Source organism: Oppia nitens, unplaced genomic scaffold, assembly GCF_028296485.1.
Source record: "Oppia nitens isolate AA-2021 unplaced genomic scaffold, nextdenovo-longstitch-racon4-pilon3 scaffold8_pilon_pilon_pilon, whole genome shotgun sequence".
Classification (NCBI taxonomy): Eukaryota; Metazoa; Arthropoda; class Arachnida; order Sarcoptiformes; family Oppiidae; genus Oppia; species Oppia nitens.
Window position 1 is genome coordinate 2,078,109 of NW_026533252.1, and position 15,144 is coordinate 2,093,252.

General features: G+C 23.7%; 2 protein-coding genes across 2 annotated transcripts; one reads left to right on the top strand and one right to left on the bottom strand.

The window, feature by feature from the left end:
• Nucleotides 1–2,205: 2,205 nt before the first annotated feature.
• LOC128963940 (uncharacterized) lies at nt 2,206–4,599 on the top strand. Its single transcript, XM_054310487.1, has 3 exons — nt 2,206–3,044; nt 3,373–3,994; nt 4,348–4,599. The coding sequence occupies exons 1-3, from the start codon at nt 2,325–2,327 to the stop codon at nt 4,524–4,526; spliced, it is 1,521 nt and encodes a 506-aa protein (XP_054166462.1). The 5' UTR covers nt 2,206–2,324; the 3' UTR covers nt 4,527–4,599.
• A 373-nt stretch (nt 4,600–4,972) lies between these two features.
• On the bottom strand, nt 4,973–6,737 carry LOC128964152 (catalase-like). Its single transcript, XM_054310711.1, has 5 exons — nt 6,555–6,737; nt 5,986–6,493; nt 5,740–5,879; nt 5,465–5,655; nt 4,973–5,393 (listed from the first exon to the last, which is right to left on the bottom strand). The coding sequence occupies exons 1-5, from the start codon at nt 6,732–6,734 to the stop codon at nt 4,973–4,975; spliced, it is 1,440 nt and encodes a 479-aa protein (XP_054166686.1). The 5' UTR covers nt 6,735–6,737.
• Between the last annotated feature and the right edge of the window lie 8,407 nt (nt 6,738–15,144).

A 15,144-nucleotide genomic window follows, 5' to 3' on the forward strand; every position in this document is an offset into this window, starting at 1 on the left:
ATAACTGATTTTTTCTGTCTTAATTAAATTTGTCTTCAAAAATATTCATATTAAACAATATATCTGTTTTCTACTTTATAATCTAAGATTATTTAAGAGTAAAAACTTGATATTTTAATAATTTCTTATATTAAATGTATACAAGAAAACATTAATAGATACATTGAGATACATTATAAAGTTTTTAAAAGATATAAAAAATTAATTAATTATCAATATTAAATACTTCAAACAAATATATATTGAAACTTAATAAAACAATTTACAATATTTCAATGTGTTGTAAGTTTGTATTTTAATTGTAATATTTAATGAAAATTAAACATTTGTGAAACTTTTGTATCTCTTAAATAAACTAATCTTAGTAATCAAAAAATAAAATAATAATAATAATATATAGTAAAATCTAATAAAATAAAATAAATTAGTTTTTATATACAAAGTATATTTAATAAAGTTTTAAAAAACTTATTTGTATTATACTGTTATTTTGTTGCAACAACAATAACAACAAACATTAAGATTACCATAAATAATTTAATTTAATAAATGAGTATGCTTAAATTTATTTAATGTATTGTCTAATATACTTAACCTATACTTGTACTGTATTTAAATACAAATAGTATTGACAACAAACAGTATTTATTATAATAAATGTATTATATTATTGGATTTATTGTATAAGCGGCACATTTTTGTATTACCAAAAATCACTAACACTTTATATTTATAGTTAAGACTTGTGTCACACATTTTATGCAAATTTTTAATACACTTTCCATATAAAGAGCTTATATATTGTATACATTTAGTTGATTTGAATGGTCTATAACTAGTATGACATTTATCCGCGACAATCATTGAAATTATCATTTATTTGTTTTTTCAATTGATATCATAATTTAGTTTATCATAAATTTTACGGCTTTGCTTATATTTCATTTTTATAATCTATTGATACTTATATTATCAATATATTATGTATGAAACTATAAATAATATAACATTTTATATCTATTTATATAAATTATCTAGGTTAATATAAGAGTCCATTTTTTCATGGATATGTAATTTAATAGTGTATATTAACAATATGTAAAGTTTGAGCATGTATAAATAAGGTATAGTAAATAATATATATTATACATGTATTCTAATTGTTAAAGATAAAAATTTACAAAATTGATGTATTCACAAATGACACCTGGTGATAATTTAATAAATTATATTAACATGGACAATTAGTTTATAAGTTATAAATATCAGTATAATTTTATAATCGTATTATGAATTTTGTCATTAATTTTATAAAAAAAAATGATTTAGTTTTCAATTTTCCCTCAAAATTGAATTCTCAGTGTTTTTTATTTGTCAAACAATTACTTGAATTAATGAATTAAACATATATTTGATTAACGATTTAATTTATATTAATAATTTACAGGTTGTTATTAAATAAATAATTTATGTAATATTTATAATTTATAAAATGATTATTTTTGTATATTAAATATAATGTAAAAATTATTTTTTTTTGAAATAAATAATTCTTATATATGATTGAATATTATAATGAAATTTAGTTTTTTTTAAATAAATTACCCAAGTATCATTAGAACAAATTGGAAATAATTTGAAATATTATTGAAATGATCATGGTAATAATGTTATCTATTGATTGGCGCTAATTATAAACCAACAAAAAATTTGCGCATTTATTCATGTAATAAGTTTGTAATAACATTAAGTTTTTAAAGGTCTTTTTACTAACACATTAACCAATAGCTTCTATAGTAATAAAAAGTATCGATTCTACAGTTTCATCACTAAATTCCAATTACCAATAATACTGTAGATTTCATTCAAATTCATAACACAAATAGTATTAATTGTTAAACAATTTGAAAAAATTATTATTAATTTCTATTACTTTTATATATTTTAGCAAATAATTAAATGAATATAATTTAGTGATTAACAAAAATAGTCATATTTTTAAAAGTAATAATAATAATAAATTAATTTTTTTTAGTTATTTATTAATAAGTTTAATATTTTTAAAACTACCGTAAATTTGGGCCTTTTGTAAATGGGGTTTAAAAATGTTATTTTGAGACAAAATAGTGAGCAGTAATTGTGTGCTAAATATTGATAGCAATACTCATTCATATAATAATAATAATATGAATACAATAATAGTGTTATTATAAACACAAATATTATATAATTATTATGTTTTGAAATGTTTTTCGGACACCAAATGGTTTGGTCAGAGCATTGACCGACTCTCGTATGTGTCGGTAAAAGAACAGGTGGCCACAATGAGTTCGGCCGAAGTCAGCGATGACTGTGACCAACAGCGGCGGCTGCGATCGCAGCGATCAATTGGCGACAACAACGGTGGCGGCAAACGACTTAAGATTACCAAAGATATGTTGAGAGACCCGAAGCTGTTCGCCAATCAAAGCGTTGATTTGCACCGATTGTCGCCAAAAGTGATCAAACAGTACGATCGACACTCGTATAGGAAATACTATAAGTATTTCATTAAACAGAAGACATTTACAAAGTACCAGAAGATGTTAAATAAGTTTATTAAAAATTCACAACAATTTGGTCAACCATTGACCCGATTGTCGATCGCAAATAACCGCGAAGTAGATAACAGTGTCACCGCCGCCGCCGCGACTAACAATGCTGTCAATAGTAGTCCCAAACGTATGCGTCTTTGGGTCAACAATACTGCCAGTAGTAGTAATCCTGACCAACATTTAAGACAACAATCTAGTAATTATCGGACCTTAAGATCGCATTCAAACGACTTAAAACATTGGACCAAATGTGAGGAAAGGGAGAACTCACTGATGTCCAGCTCTGAGTACAACCGTTATCTCAATTTAATTAGTGTCAAACATGTGAACCGTTTGGACGACAAACAAGTGATGAATTCGTTTGCCTTAAGAGATATCGCCAAATGTGACCACTATTTTGCCGATAATTGCGATCAGATTTTAGTGAATAGTTTGAGTCAACAATTAAAGGTTTGTTTCATTTGATTTTTATATTGATTAACAAAATGATTGTATAATAATATCTATAAACTGTATTTGATTTTTTTAAAATTTAAATCATTATTTAAAAAAATAAATGTTTAGTGTTTATCAAACTTTTATCAAATACTGTAACCACTCTTACTATTATTTATTATAGTTTGAAATTTTTATAATATCATATCAGTTGTTAATATTAAAAAATTATTGTTTATAATTTTAATACAGTATATTATTTAGTACTTTATATATTGATATATCTTATGTCTTTTTTTAACATTTAATAATTAAACTATTTTTATTTGTTTGTAATTTATAGCCTAAGCTTATTGACGCCGATAACAATACAAATGCAAATGTAATACTAAATAACATAAAAAGACGCAAAAGGATTGTGAATAAAATTAAAGAGAAATACCGGATAATAGAGAGACAAAAGCAGTTAATTGTCAATCAATGGAGAAGTCAATACCTGAGATGTTTGTCTATCTTTCCGTTATCCTCACCGATGGGCAGTCGGGTATGTCTTGCCTTTAAGTGTCAGACTCCAGGCAAAACTAAACTGGAGGCATATGTGAAGAAATATGAGGCGTCGTGTACTACAAGATATAGACATAGAATCGGTTTAATTGACAATAAGTATAACCGATGGAAAAGTGATGATTTGGAGAAGAGATGTACTATAATGGAGTTGACACACAAGAATCAGGTGATTGGTTCCCATCAATACTCGTTCACTAAACGTCAACGACTCGACCGATTGCGACGATTTGATACCGGAATCGATTGGAAGTCCAGACTATTGAATCTTCATTGTAATCCATTTGTTCGGCTATCGATTACCAGATGTTATTTGTGTCCATTGTGTAGACAACCCATTGGTGATGATCATAGCTGTGATAATCAATCTGACTGTGATTTGAATGTGAATCAATCAAATGGTAATTTATTGTTAAATTTTATAATTTATTTTGTGTTTATTTTTTCTGGTAAATGTTTTTCACTTTAACTATTTTTTGCTATTACTTAAGTTAACTATTAATTTATCTAACAGTAATACAGTATGTTTAACAAGTGATTTTCATTAACTGGGTTTTTGTGTTTAACTTTTTTTTATCACTAATAGTATCGGTTGTCCACACTTTATGTCTGTCAAACTGTTTTCAAATATATGATATTTAATTTGTTAACTCAAGTCATAGCTATAATATTATTATATCTCTTGAGGTAAACTTTATAAAAAAAAATTATATCCCAATAGTTATAGTAATAATTTTTGTTTTGTTTTTATTAGTAGGAATTAATCCGACAATTAGATTAGCAAAACAAATATCTTCAAAAATGTCATTAAAGAGAAAGAATTTTTCGGACACAAAGATCTTTGCAGAAGAAAATAGGCCAAAGATTAAGCCAACGAAGAGATTACGTATTTGTCGATTGGATTTGAATTTATTGGATACCAATGAAAAATGATGCAAGACTTGGATACTCATAATTTTATTATTAGTTTTCAGTTCATAAATCATAACTTTTTATTTCTTTTACACATCTCATGACTTTTTATAACTTAATTTTAAAATATTATTTTTTTATAATTGAGATTTTTTAGTGTTAGCAATAAAAAGTTTATTTTTACAAATCAAAATGGTGCATGTATAGAAAAAAATTTTAAATTATGTAAATTATATATATATCATTTTTAATAACATTGATAAATAATAATAATAATAATATTTATATTTTGTTTGATATATTATTATTTATTTGTAAAAATTAATTTAAATTAGTTAAAAGTAGATTTTGGAAAAATGTTGATAAAAACCCATAACCAAATTATTTTTAAATTATAATAAATTATTAATTTTTTATATAATCATTGTAATTATGTATTATTATAATACTGAAACTTATAGTAAGGCCTACTTTTTACTGGCCATTTCTACGGCCATTCTGACACCCGCACCATAACTCGGGTCGACTTTATTGAACATATCGTAAGCTTTTTGTTGGATATTACTATAAACTAACGATAACTCTGTAGCGATGTTACTGAATAGTCTCTGCCTTTCTTCGGGAGTATGGCTCAGATAGAATCGTCTCGTCTGAGTGTAATTGTCTTCGTCTTTGGACTCATAGCGGTCTACATCGGCGGTCGGCAATTGAAAACGGAATTCATTATATCGTTTCGGGTTTTGGCCAACATTTTGGAATGAATTCGGGTAATAATTGGGTGCATTTCCCTGATTACTATCGACAGTCATCTGGCCGTCACGTTGGGTCGGATAGACCGAAGCCGAAATGGGCCGATTGACTGGTATTAAGTGGAAATTAGTGCCAATTCTGTGGTGAAGTTTAATTTAAATTATTTTTATTATCAAAAGAACTGATAGGGAGAACAAAACAACACAAACCTATGTCTAGCCGTGTCCTGATAGGCAAACAACCGTCCCTGAAGTAACTTATCGGGACTGAACTCAACGCCGGGTACTCTACTCGCCGGACAGAATGATAATTGTTCCACTTCTGCAAAATAATTGGTCGGATTTCTGTCCAAAACCATACGACCTACTTCTATAAGTGGATACTCGTCCTCAGGCCATGTCTTTTAATAAAAATTAATTGTTATTAAACGATCGTAAAAAAAGTGATAATAATTTTTATAAACTATTATTAATTTAGATATAACCTTGGTTATGTCGAATGGGTTGAATTCCCAATTAGCTGCCTGTTCGTATGTCATCACTTGTATGTATAGAGTCCACGACGGATAGTCTTTACGGGCGATGGCATCAAACATGTCGTGAACAGAATAATCGGGATCTTTAGCTATTTTTTGGCAAAAATTTATTAAAAAAATATAGATATTTTTAATTAAATTAAAAACCACTATATGTTGATGTTATAATTTTTTTAGACTAATAATAATAATTACAGGCCAATCGATTTGCGGTTTCGACGTCCAAATTTTTGACGCCCTGATTGGTCTTCCAGTAGAACTTATTATAAATAGGTTTGTTATCACTATTGACTAATTTATAAGTACTAGAACCCCATCCATCCATATGCCGGTGACCATCAGGTATGCCTCTATCGCCAAACAGAAACGTCAATTGATGCAAACATTCGTGTCTTAACGTATAGAAATCCCATCGCATGTTATAATCAATAAGATTTGTCTGTGGATTGCGTTTCTGTGAGTGAATGAATGTCATGAACTGGAAGGCGTCTCGTATGAAGAATATGGGCGTATTGTTGCCAACCAGATCCCAATTGCCCTCTTCGGTGTAAAACTTGACGGCAAACCCGCGCGGATCTCTGACCGTATCGGCCGATCCACGCTCACGAACTACTGTCGAAAAGCGGGCGGCAACCGGTGTCCGCTTACCGACCATATTGAAGAGCGCGGCTCTACAGTAATTAGTGATTTCGGTACTGGTCACCTAATTGGCAATTTTAGATCTATTATTTTCTATACTTAAAAATTAACATTTTCCTAATTACCTCAAAATATCCGAAAGCACCGGCACCCTTGGCGTGGACAACCCGTTCGGGTGGTCGTTCTCTATCGAAATGTGCCATTTCATCCTGGTATACTACGTCTTGAAGTAGTACCGGCCCCCGTGGGCCAGCAGTTATCATATTAGTCCGGTCACCGACGGGAACACCAAATACTGTTGTCATGTTATCGGTCTATAAAAATGATTATAATTTTTTTTATAAGTCTTTTTTAGATTATTTAATAGTATTTAAATTATTAATTAAATTATTAGTACAAACCTTGTGATTGAAACCTCCGGCAGTTTTCTTAAACATTTCCAACTGTTTTGCCGCCGGGTCTGTGTTTGGATCATAACTCACGGGATTATCATTGAATTTGTCACTCATTTTGATTCAAAATCTTTTTTTTCGTATAAATATTAACTAATATAACTATTTTTTTCAATATATATTATTTAATAATATCTTATCAATGAATTACTAGCAGTTATGTAACAATAATTTTGTTCACAAAAACTTTTTTAACTAATTAGTTTAATAGTAATAAAATATAATAATTTGTTAAATGCAATGAATTTTGACATTTATATACCATATATTTCTGGTCATTGCATTAGATACTAGTCGTGAAAAGTTTTTAAAAAATATATATTATTTCCAGGATTTTTATATTTAAACAAATGTCTGGATAAATATTTTCTGTTTGTAATGAAGTGTCTAAAAAACAAATGTCAAATTACTTCAATGGGTTTAACTATTTAATTATATAGTTTTCATCAAATAACGGATTTTAATTACAAATATTTGTAGTTTAATTTAATTTGATTATTAAAATTTTATACTTAAAGTTAGTTTTTAAAATTTATACAAGGTGGTTTTATTTTAAATATTGATTTTGTATATTATATCAATATTATTAATATGTCGTGGAAAAATAAATAGCATACAAAATACATTTTTTAAAATAAACAAATTAAATAAAAAAATGTTTAAATAACATAAACTCAAAATTTATTTTTCAATTTAGTTTATTATTTCAATAAATGGATCAAAATTAGCGTAAAATATAAAAATTGTTTATAAAAAATATTATTTACAATAATAAATACGTTTAATTTATAAATAAATTATAATTAGATAAATAAATTATTTACAAGAAAATGATATCAATATTTCAAAATATTTTTTTTTTCATTAATATTTTGAATTAATCACTAGATTTATAAAAAAATTTAAAAATAATTAGTAAATTATTTTTTAATAAGTGCTGAAAAATATTCCGTCAGTTGTCCTTCACTTTTGACAATCATGTCTTCAGTTTTATCGACAATGTCTTCAATTTCATCACCCAATGAATGTTTATACGATATAACCAACATTAACAATAAGGCAACAAATAATAAACCAAATAACAGATATTTCATCATTTTGTTCAATCAAATCAAACAAAATTAAACTTTTAATTGAATATAATATTTAAGATGATTTAAACGGTAGATATAAAAACAAATTAAAATTTTTATGATTTAGAAGTAGTTTTTTAAAAATAAAACTTAAAGTCCCATAAGTTTCAAAAAATCATCTCAAACTTTAGTATTTATAGAGATTTCACATTCAAGTACTAATAAAAATACTTAAAAGTTTTTTTACAGTACAGTAGTAGACATGCGATATATACATGTAAATCCTATCAGCACTTAAATAATATTATTATTTAATAAATACTTTAGTACTTGAATTGCAGTTAACTTTTCACACCAGGGGTTTCCCAATTCATATAATAATCAGTAAAAGTGATTACTTATTTGTAATATAATATCTTTTTTTTCAACAAAAAAAAAACAAAACTTCCTTTTCGTGACTTTATTATGGGATAGAAATGAGGAATATTTTTATGTAAAAAATATGTATAACATTAGATAACAAAAAATTTTTTTGTGCCCAAATTTTTTTTGTCTATCTGTGTATTAGTTTTAATTTTATTGTTGTTGTGATGGGAATAACCTTTACAACAAATAGTGTAATATTGCACAATATATAAAGTATATGCTGTATTTGATAATTATTAAATATATTTTACAATATTTATTTACGATAAAATGGACAAATATGATACACAGCTAATAATTTGTCCTAATTTTTCAAGTTTTATTAATTATTATTGCTTTTTGTTGTTATTTTAGTTATTGCCGATAAAAATTTGTTTATTAAAGCTTTTTTTAATTATAAAAATAACATTAATATTTGATATAAATTAGATATGAATAATATGTATCATTAATATTATTGCATATCAATAAAACAAGTATTTATAATATATATAATATATAACTAAAGTATATACAGTAAATACATGTATATTAAATATTATTTAGTGTGTAATTTTATATATTTTAAAAATGTATTTATATCATTACAGTAACTAATAAAGCTTTTAATATTATATATCATAAAATACTTGGTAAATGGGCAAAAATGTATAATACATACAGGAATTCCCTGGTCATTGAGTACTTTATATATCAAAGTAAAGTATAATATTGGGAACTGGTTTAATAGGCAGTCAGTACTGGTGTACACCATTGGAGTACAAGTGTACAGACAGTCCCAAACAAAACGTCACTCAAATTTTCCCTTAATATATCATATATATGTTTGCATGTGTGTGTGTGTGTGTGTGTGTGTGTGTGTGTGTGTGTGTGTGTGTGTGTGTGTGTGTGTGTGTGTGTGTGTGTGAGAGAGTAAAAGTCCTAATAAGCCTATCACTAATTTTGTAAAAAATATATTTTTTATTTGAAAGTAGCAACTTTTGTTATTAGCTATAAAATTTTTAAATGTATTATTTTTTGTAATAAAAAAAAAGTAATTTAATGCTTTTATCAACTAGGACAAGTAGGTCGACTAGGAGGGCTTGTTAGACTGATTAGATATACCCTAAATACCAGTCCAATACTCCCGATACCTAACACCCCATTGTTAATCTCAATTTGATGATTTTGACGATATAATAGGCACTATATTTAAGACATGAATTTACATATCATATCTAGTGTTACGTAATATAATGACATACAAATAATTGATTGTTAAAAACATATGATTAATAATTTATTCAAATGTTATATATATTATTTAATTATCAATTTAATAAAATATAATTTGAAAATGTTGAAATATTAAAAAATATTAACAACAACTTTCAACAATTTTTACTATTTAGCTATATTATTAAAAATCGATGTTTTGTAGTGTATAATAGTAATTGATAATTTGAATATTTTTTTTTAATTTTTCAAAAAGAAATTCAATGAATATTAAAATTACAGTACAATCAAACAATGCAATTATTTTATCTAAAAGTTATTAGCATTAATAAAAAATTATAAGATATTACAATATTTTATTTTCATATGTTATTATACACACTTATCCTGTAATACTAAAATACAATAGTTATAGACAGTGATGAATAAAAAAAACTAATAAATATACACTAAATACAGTATATTTTAAGCTAACAATTGTATTAACAAATATAATAAAAACTTTATTATACTTAAACTATAATGTAATAAAGTAAAAGCAATATTATTAAAATTAAAAAACTTTTGAGTGAAATACATCACAGTCTAAAATGTAATTTTACTATTTGTTATTATAACATACAAAATCTTATGAATCACCAAATAATCAATTGTTTAGTAATATTATAATTTACTAAAAATTGTTTTCAATATTCAAGGATAAATAAATTATATTAACATTTTATAGACAAAATAATGTACAAATAAAATTAAATTGCATTTTAAATATTTACAATATGATTAAGTTAATGTTTATTTGAACTATAAAAACAAATAAAAACAAAACAACATAAAAAAATGTTTGAAACTTAAAAGTGCTAAAGTACTGAATTGGACACACAATTGTATTAATAAGTTATAATTATAATTATGAAAGATTTGAATGAAAAAAATATTTTTAATACAGTATTAATACTATAACTAATATATTATCATATACAGTATATATATAAATTAGTATATATACTACTGTATATAAATTATAAGTACTATAATATATTAGTTAATATATTTTTAATTTATCAATATTATATAACTGGTTTCAGTACATACAGTATAGTAATATATATCAATGTCCTTGATTAGATGATTAGGTAATAAAATAAAGTTTAGACACTTTCGTAGAAAATCAATTCACTAAATGATTAATGTAAATACAGTATATATTATATTGAAAAAAAATTGAATGATTAATTTTTTCATTTTATTGTTACTATTTATAATCAATCAGTCAATTTTGTACAAAAAATTGTACTATTTATAGACATTTTTGTACTTAAACTATCTTAAGTTGTTATATATATAATTATTACATAATTTATTATTTTTGAATATATACCGGTATAATAAATATAAACAAAATACTGTAACCTTATTTTTGTTTTTATATAAACTTTATATATTGATAAATATTAAATATGATAAGTGTTGCAATTTTGTTATAAATATTTATTTAAGTTAATATTTTTAAATAATTATTTATACACGTACAATTTTCAATTAAATATAATATAATATTTACTTACCTTAAATGATTAATAGAAAAATACAGTATTTTGTGTAATTTAAAATTCATTAATAAATAATGATAAAAATATTTAAACAAAATATAAGCAAATTTCATGTCGAAAATAATTAACATATATTTTTATTTAGATAAAATCGTTATTATTATATTAATCTAATTTACATTTAAAAAAATAAAAATATTATATTTTTAATATTTTTTTAGAATAATCTATTACAAATACAAAAATTAAATTATAATATTTATATTAATATTTATATAATAATACAATAATTATATTTAATTTAAATACAATACAAAACTATTTAATATTAAAATACTTAGAATGGATTCCATGGTATGTTTTGCTGGTATTTGAATGTAACGGCTGTTATAAAGCAAATAAATGTTACACTAATTTCTAACATAAATATTAAAATCCCATCGAAATCCCAGATATAGATGAAGTCAAGTATGAGATCAACGACTGAAAAGGCCAGTAATAGCCGGTAGTTTTCTTTGATGGTCGCATAGATGGCTAACAATATATAGGAAAAGTAGAGCACATGGTTAGACCAGATGGACACCTGGTATTCAACAATTTCATCCCTGTCTTTCTCTTCGATCTCTTTTTCGATTTTGCTGACTGTCGTCAACTCATCCACCAAACTCCACACCACTCTCCCTATAATCCCTATGAGTAACGACAGTGTTGTCCATTTGAGCACTAGTTTGAAGTTAATCTTTTGTATCCAAGACTGGACTCGTGTTGGTAGACGTGTTTGTGACACTTCAGGCATAGTTTGGTTCAGTTGGTTGTGTGTGTTGTTTGAGTCTGTGATCAGGAAATCGGTCACAAATTTTGCTCAGTTAGCTCTCAATATCTTATTTGTAACCTTTTTTTTCTCTCTCTCTCTTTCAATCCCCCAAATAACGACATGTATGACTAGTTTTATCCGAAAATATTTTATGTAGTCATATATAAAACGGTATATAAATTGAAAAACTAAACGCCACTCTTTAATTATAAATAAGTTTTTATCTAATTTTCAAATCAACTTTCAATTTTGTATGTTTGATGTGGTTTTCACTTTTTATTTAATCACTTGATTTTTACAGTGAAATTAATGTGAAGTGAAAAAACTGTTTTACTGTAACATTATTTGCACAGTTGTCTCATAAAATGTTAGCGGTTTATAATACTAATACTAATAATAATAATATGCAATAAATATGTTATTTTTCAATTTTAATGTTATAGCTATTTGAAAGCAAAATTATTAACAGATTTAAATTAGATAATATATAAATTTTTAATAAACAACATTTATTTAAACACTGGACACAGTATTTTAATGATAAATATTGAATATAATAATACCAGTATTTATTTTATGCATGTTTAAAAATTTTACTAAAATATATTACTAAAAATTGCAATTAAAAATTAATTTACATATTTTAGACATGAATTGCCTGAAAATAAAAACAATTAGTATAATATTTCATTAAAATTTTCCAAATGATGATATTGTGAATCATTTATCTGATAAATCATTTTTTTGTTTATAAACAATTTAATTTAATATTTTCACTTTTAACAATTTGTATATAGTATAGTATATTATCTTAAAATAACAAAAATATATTTAAATATTTTATTGATAAACTTTAAAAGTATATAATAAATATTGATTATAACAGTATCTTAATTAAATATACAAAAAAACTTACACTAATTTTGATTTTATCATTAAATTAGTTTTAAATTAACACAAATAATACAAAATGTTTTTAAAAATATCGTACAAACATAATAAATTAAATTATCTTTTTAAATAATCTCTCAAACTATATTTTTTATATTTAAATATAAAAATATTATATGTATTTTACAGTATAACTTCTAATATATTTTTTGTACTGTATGTAAACATTTTAGTTTATAACTTTGAATTACAAGTTAATGTTTATTTTGTAGCACCTGTAATATCAATCAATTATTAAAGGTTTTCACTACAAAAAATATTTTTTATATATAAATTAATTGGGTGTTTAAATTAGTATATCTAAAAATAAATTGTCCCAATTATTACATAATTTTGAATAAAACATATTAAACACAAATAATTTATATAATTTATATAAAACTGAATACCGTAAATAAATTCAGTAAAATACTAGAATAATAAATATAAATATAATAAATAATTTATTTATAAATAAAAAACTAAAATAATAAAATATATAGAGTAATCTATTAAAAAGTAATTAATGTTGTAATAAGACATTTTGTGTGACAAATTAATTTTAATTAAAATAAAAACTTAAATAATCAATGCAATGACATTTGCTAATATTTGAGGACAAGTAGTTTAAATTATGTGTTAAATTTACTGTACTTATAACACATTGTAAATAATAGGATTAAATGCAAAATCTGATAAAATTTGATTAATTAATGATAAAAATTAATTAAATATTGTATTGTTAGTATTTTATTACATTTGCCTAGTTTTTATAACTAACAAAACTAATTATAAATCATTAAATCTTATGAATTAAAAATAAAAATAATTTATTAATTAAATCCAAAATTTTAATTTACTTTACTTTTTCTTTTACTGTAATAAAATTTTTAAAAATTTATTTATTCATTTTATAATTTAACATTTATTTATACAAAAATTACTGTATCATATAGTGATATCAATAGTTATTGCTACTTAAAAATTAATAAAACGTAATAATAAATTATTTTTAATAAAAAATAATCATATTTTAAAAAATGTAGTAAATAAATAAAACCACTCTAGAAAAAAGTAATTTTTTTATTTTAAGTTTAAGATAATGAGTAAATTGTCATATATCATTTAAAAAGATTTATAATGTTTACTTAAAATTTAAATCATAAAACAAAATAATTTTGAGAAAAATTAAATTAATTAATTTATTAATTTATTAAAAAAACAAAAATAATTTATATGACTATATTTTCTATATCGTTGAAAACAACGTCAAATATATCTTTAATATCGTCGTAGATATCATTGAAATCAGGCATCGCCTCCATGAGTGACATAACTTCGCAATCAGTCAACTGATCCTCAATTTCATTGTCATTATTGACTTCAACTGTAATATCTGACTTAACATTATTTTGTTTCGGTTGTTGTCCACATCCCTGTCCTCTCAGGACTCGTGACTTTATTTTATTGACATTTTTGGCAACATTTTTGGTTTTCTTTAGTTTTGAGTTTGACTTATGTTTTGTTTTATTTTTCTGTAATTTATTCATTTGTTTCGTCATTTTATTTGATTTTTTCTTACATTTGTTTTGTGATAATTTTTGTGATTTGTTTTTGACATCATTTTTATCATTTTGATAAGCAATTGGTGCCGAAGTTTGCAAAACAAATGTCCTGAAAGACTGGTGAAAATCGTTGTCAAAAAATACATTATTTTTCCAACGTTTTCGCAAACAATAAGTTTTAGCCATTGTTTTCAAAATATAATTTAGATTTCAATACAAACTATTCTGTATGTAAAAGGTTTAACAAAAAAATAAATTACTATTTATTTTACACAAAACTGTTTTTGTTTTGCTTTGTGTTAATTTAGTAAATAATTTCAAATTCAAATATAATAATGAATTTTATTTGTTACTTAATTTAATTGTTCATAATCTCGCTAAATAATTTATAATTATTATTATTATTATTATGGCAAAAGTTGATTAAATTGTAAATACTTTGTTGTAATAACATATTTAATATGTAATTTTTTTTATAATAAAATAGCTAATTTAATTTATTTTCTAGAATAATAATTAATTAATAAAAACTATTATATTGTATACAATTGGAAACTAATATTTTTTGTTATTATTAATAACCAAAGTAAAAATAGTTATTATAAAGATTATATGAAAAAATGATATTATTTGATTAAAACTAATTAACTCAATTTTTTAATTGCATTATTTAATTATTTATTATTATTG

What these genes read in the sequence shown, in the direction of transcription:
- LOC128963940 (XM_054310487.1), top strand. Translation starts at nt 2,325, where the DNA reads ATGAGTTCGGCCGAAGTCAGCGATGACTGTGACCAACAGCGGCGGCTG. An exon ending in GTTTGAGTCAACAATTAAAG is followed by an intron (nt 3,045 to 3,372) that starts GTTTGTTTCATT and finishes TGTAATTTATAG; the next exon opens with CCTAAGCTTATTGACGCCGA. An exon ending in GAATGTGAATCAATCAAATG is followed by an intron (nt 3,995 to 4,347) that starts GTAATTTATTGT and finishes TGTTTTTATTAG; the next exon opens with TAGGAATTAATCCGACAATT.
- LOC128964152 (XM_054310711.1), bottom strand. Translation starts at nt 6,734, where the DNA reads ATGACAACAGTATTTGGTGTTCCCGTCGGTGACCGGACTAATATGATA. An exon ending in ACCCATTCGACATAACCAAG is followed by an intron (nt 5,656 to 5,739) that starts GTTATATCTAAA and finishes TTTTATTAAAAG; the next exon opens with ACATGGCCTGAGGACGAGTA. An exon ending in CAGGACACGGCTAGACATAG is followed by an intron (nt 5,394 to 5,464) that starts GTTTGTGTTGTT and finishes ACTTCACCACAG; the next exon opens with AATTGGCACTAATTTCCACT.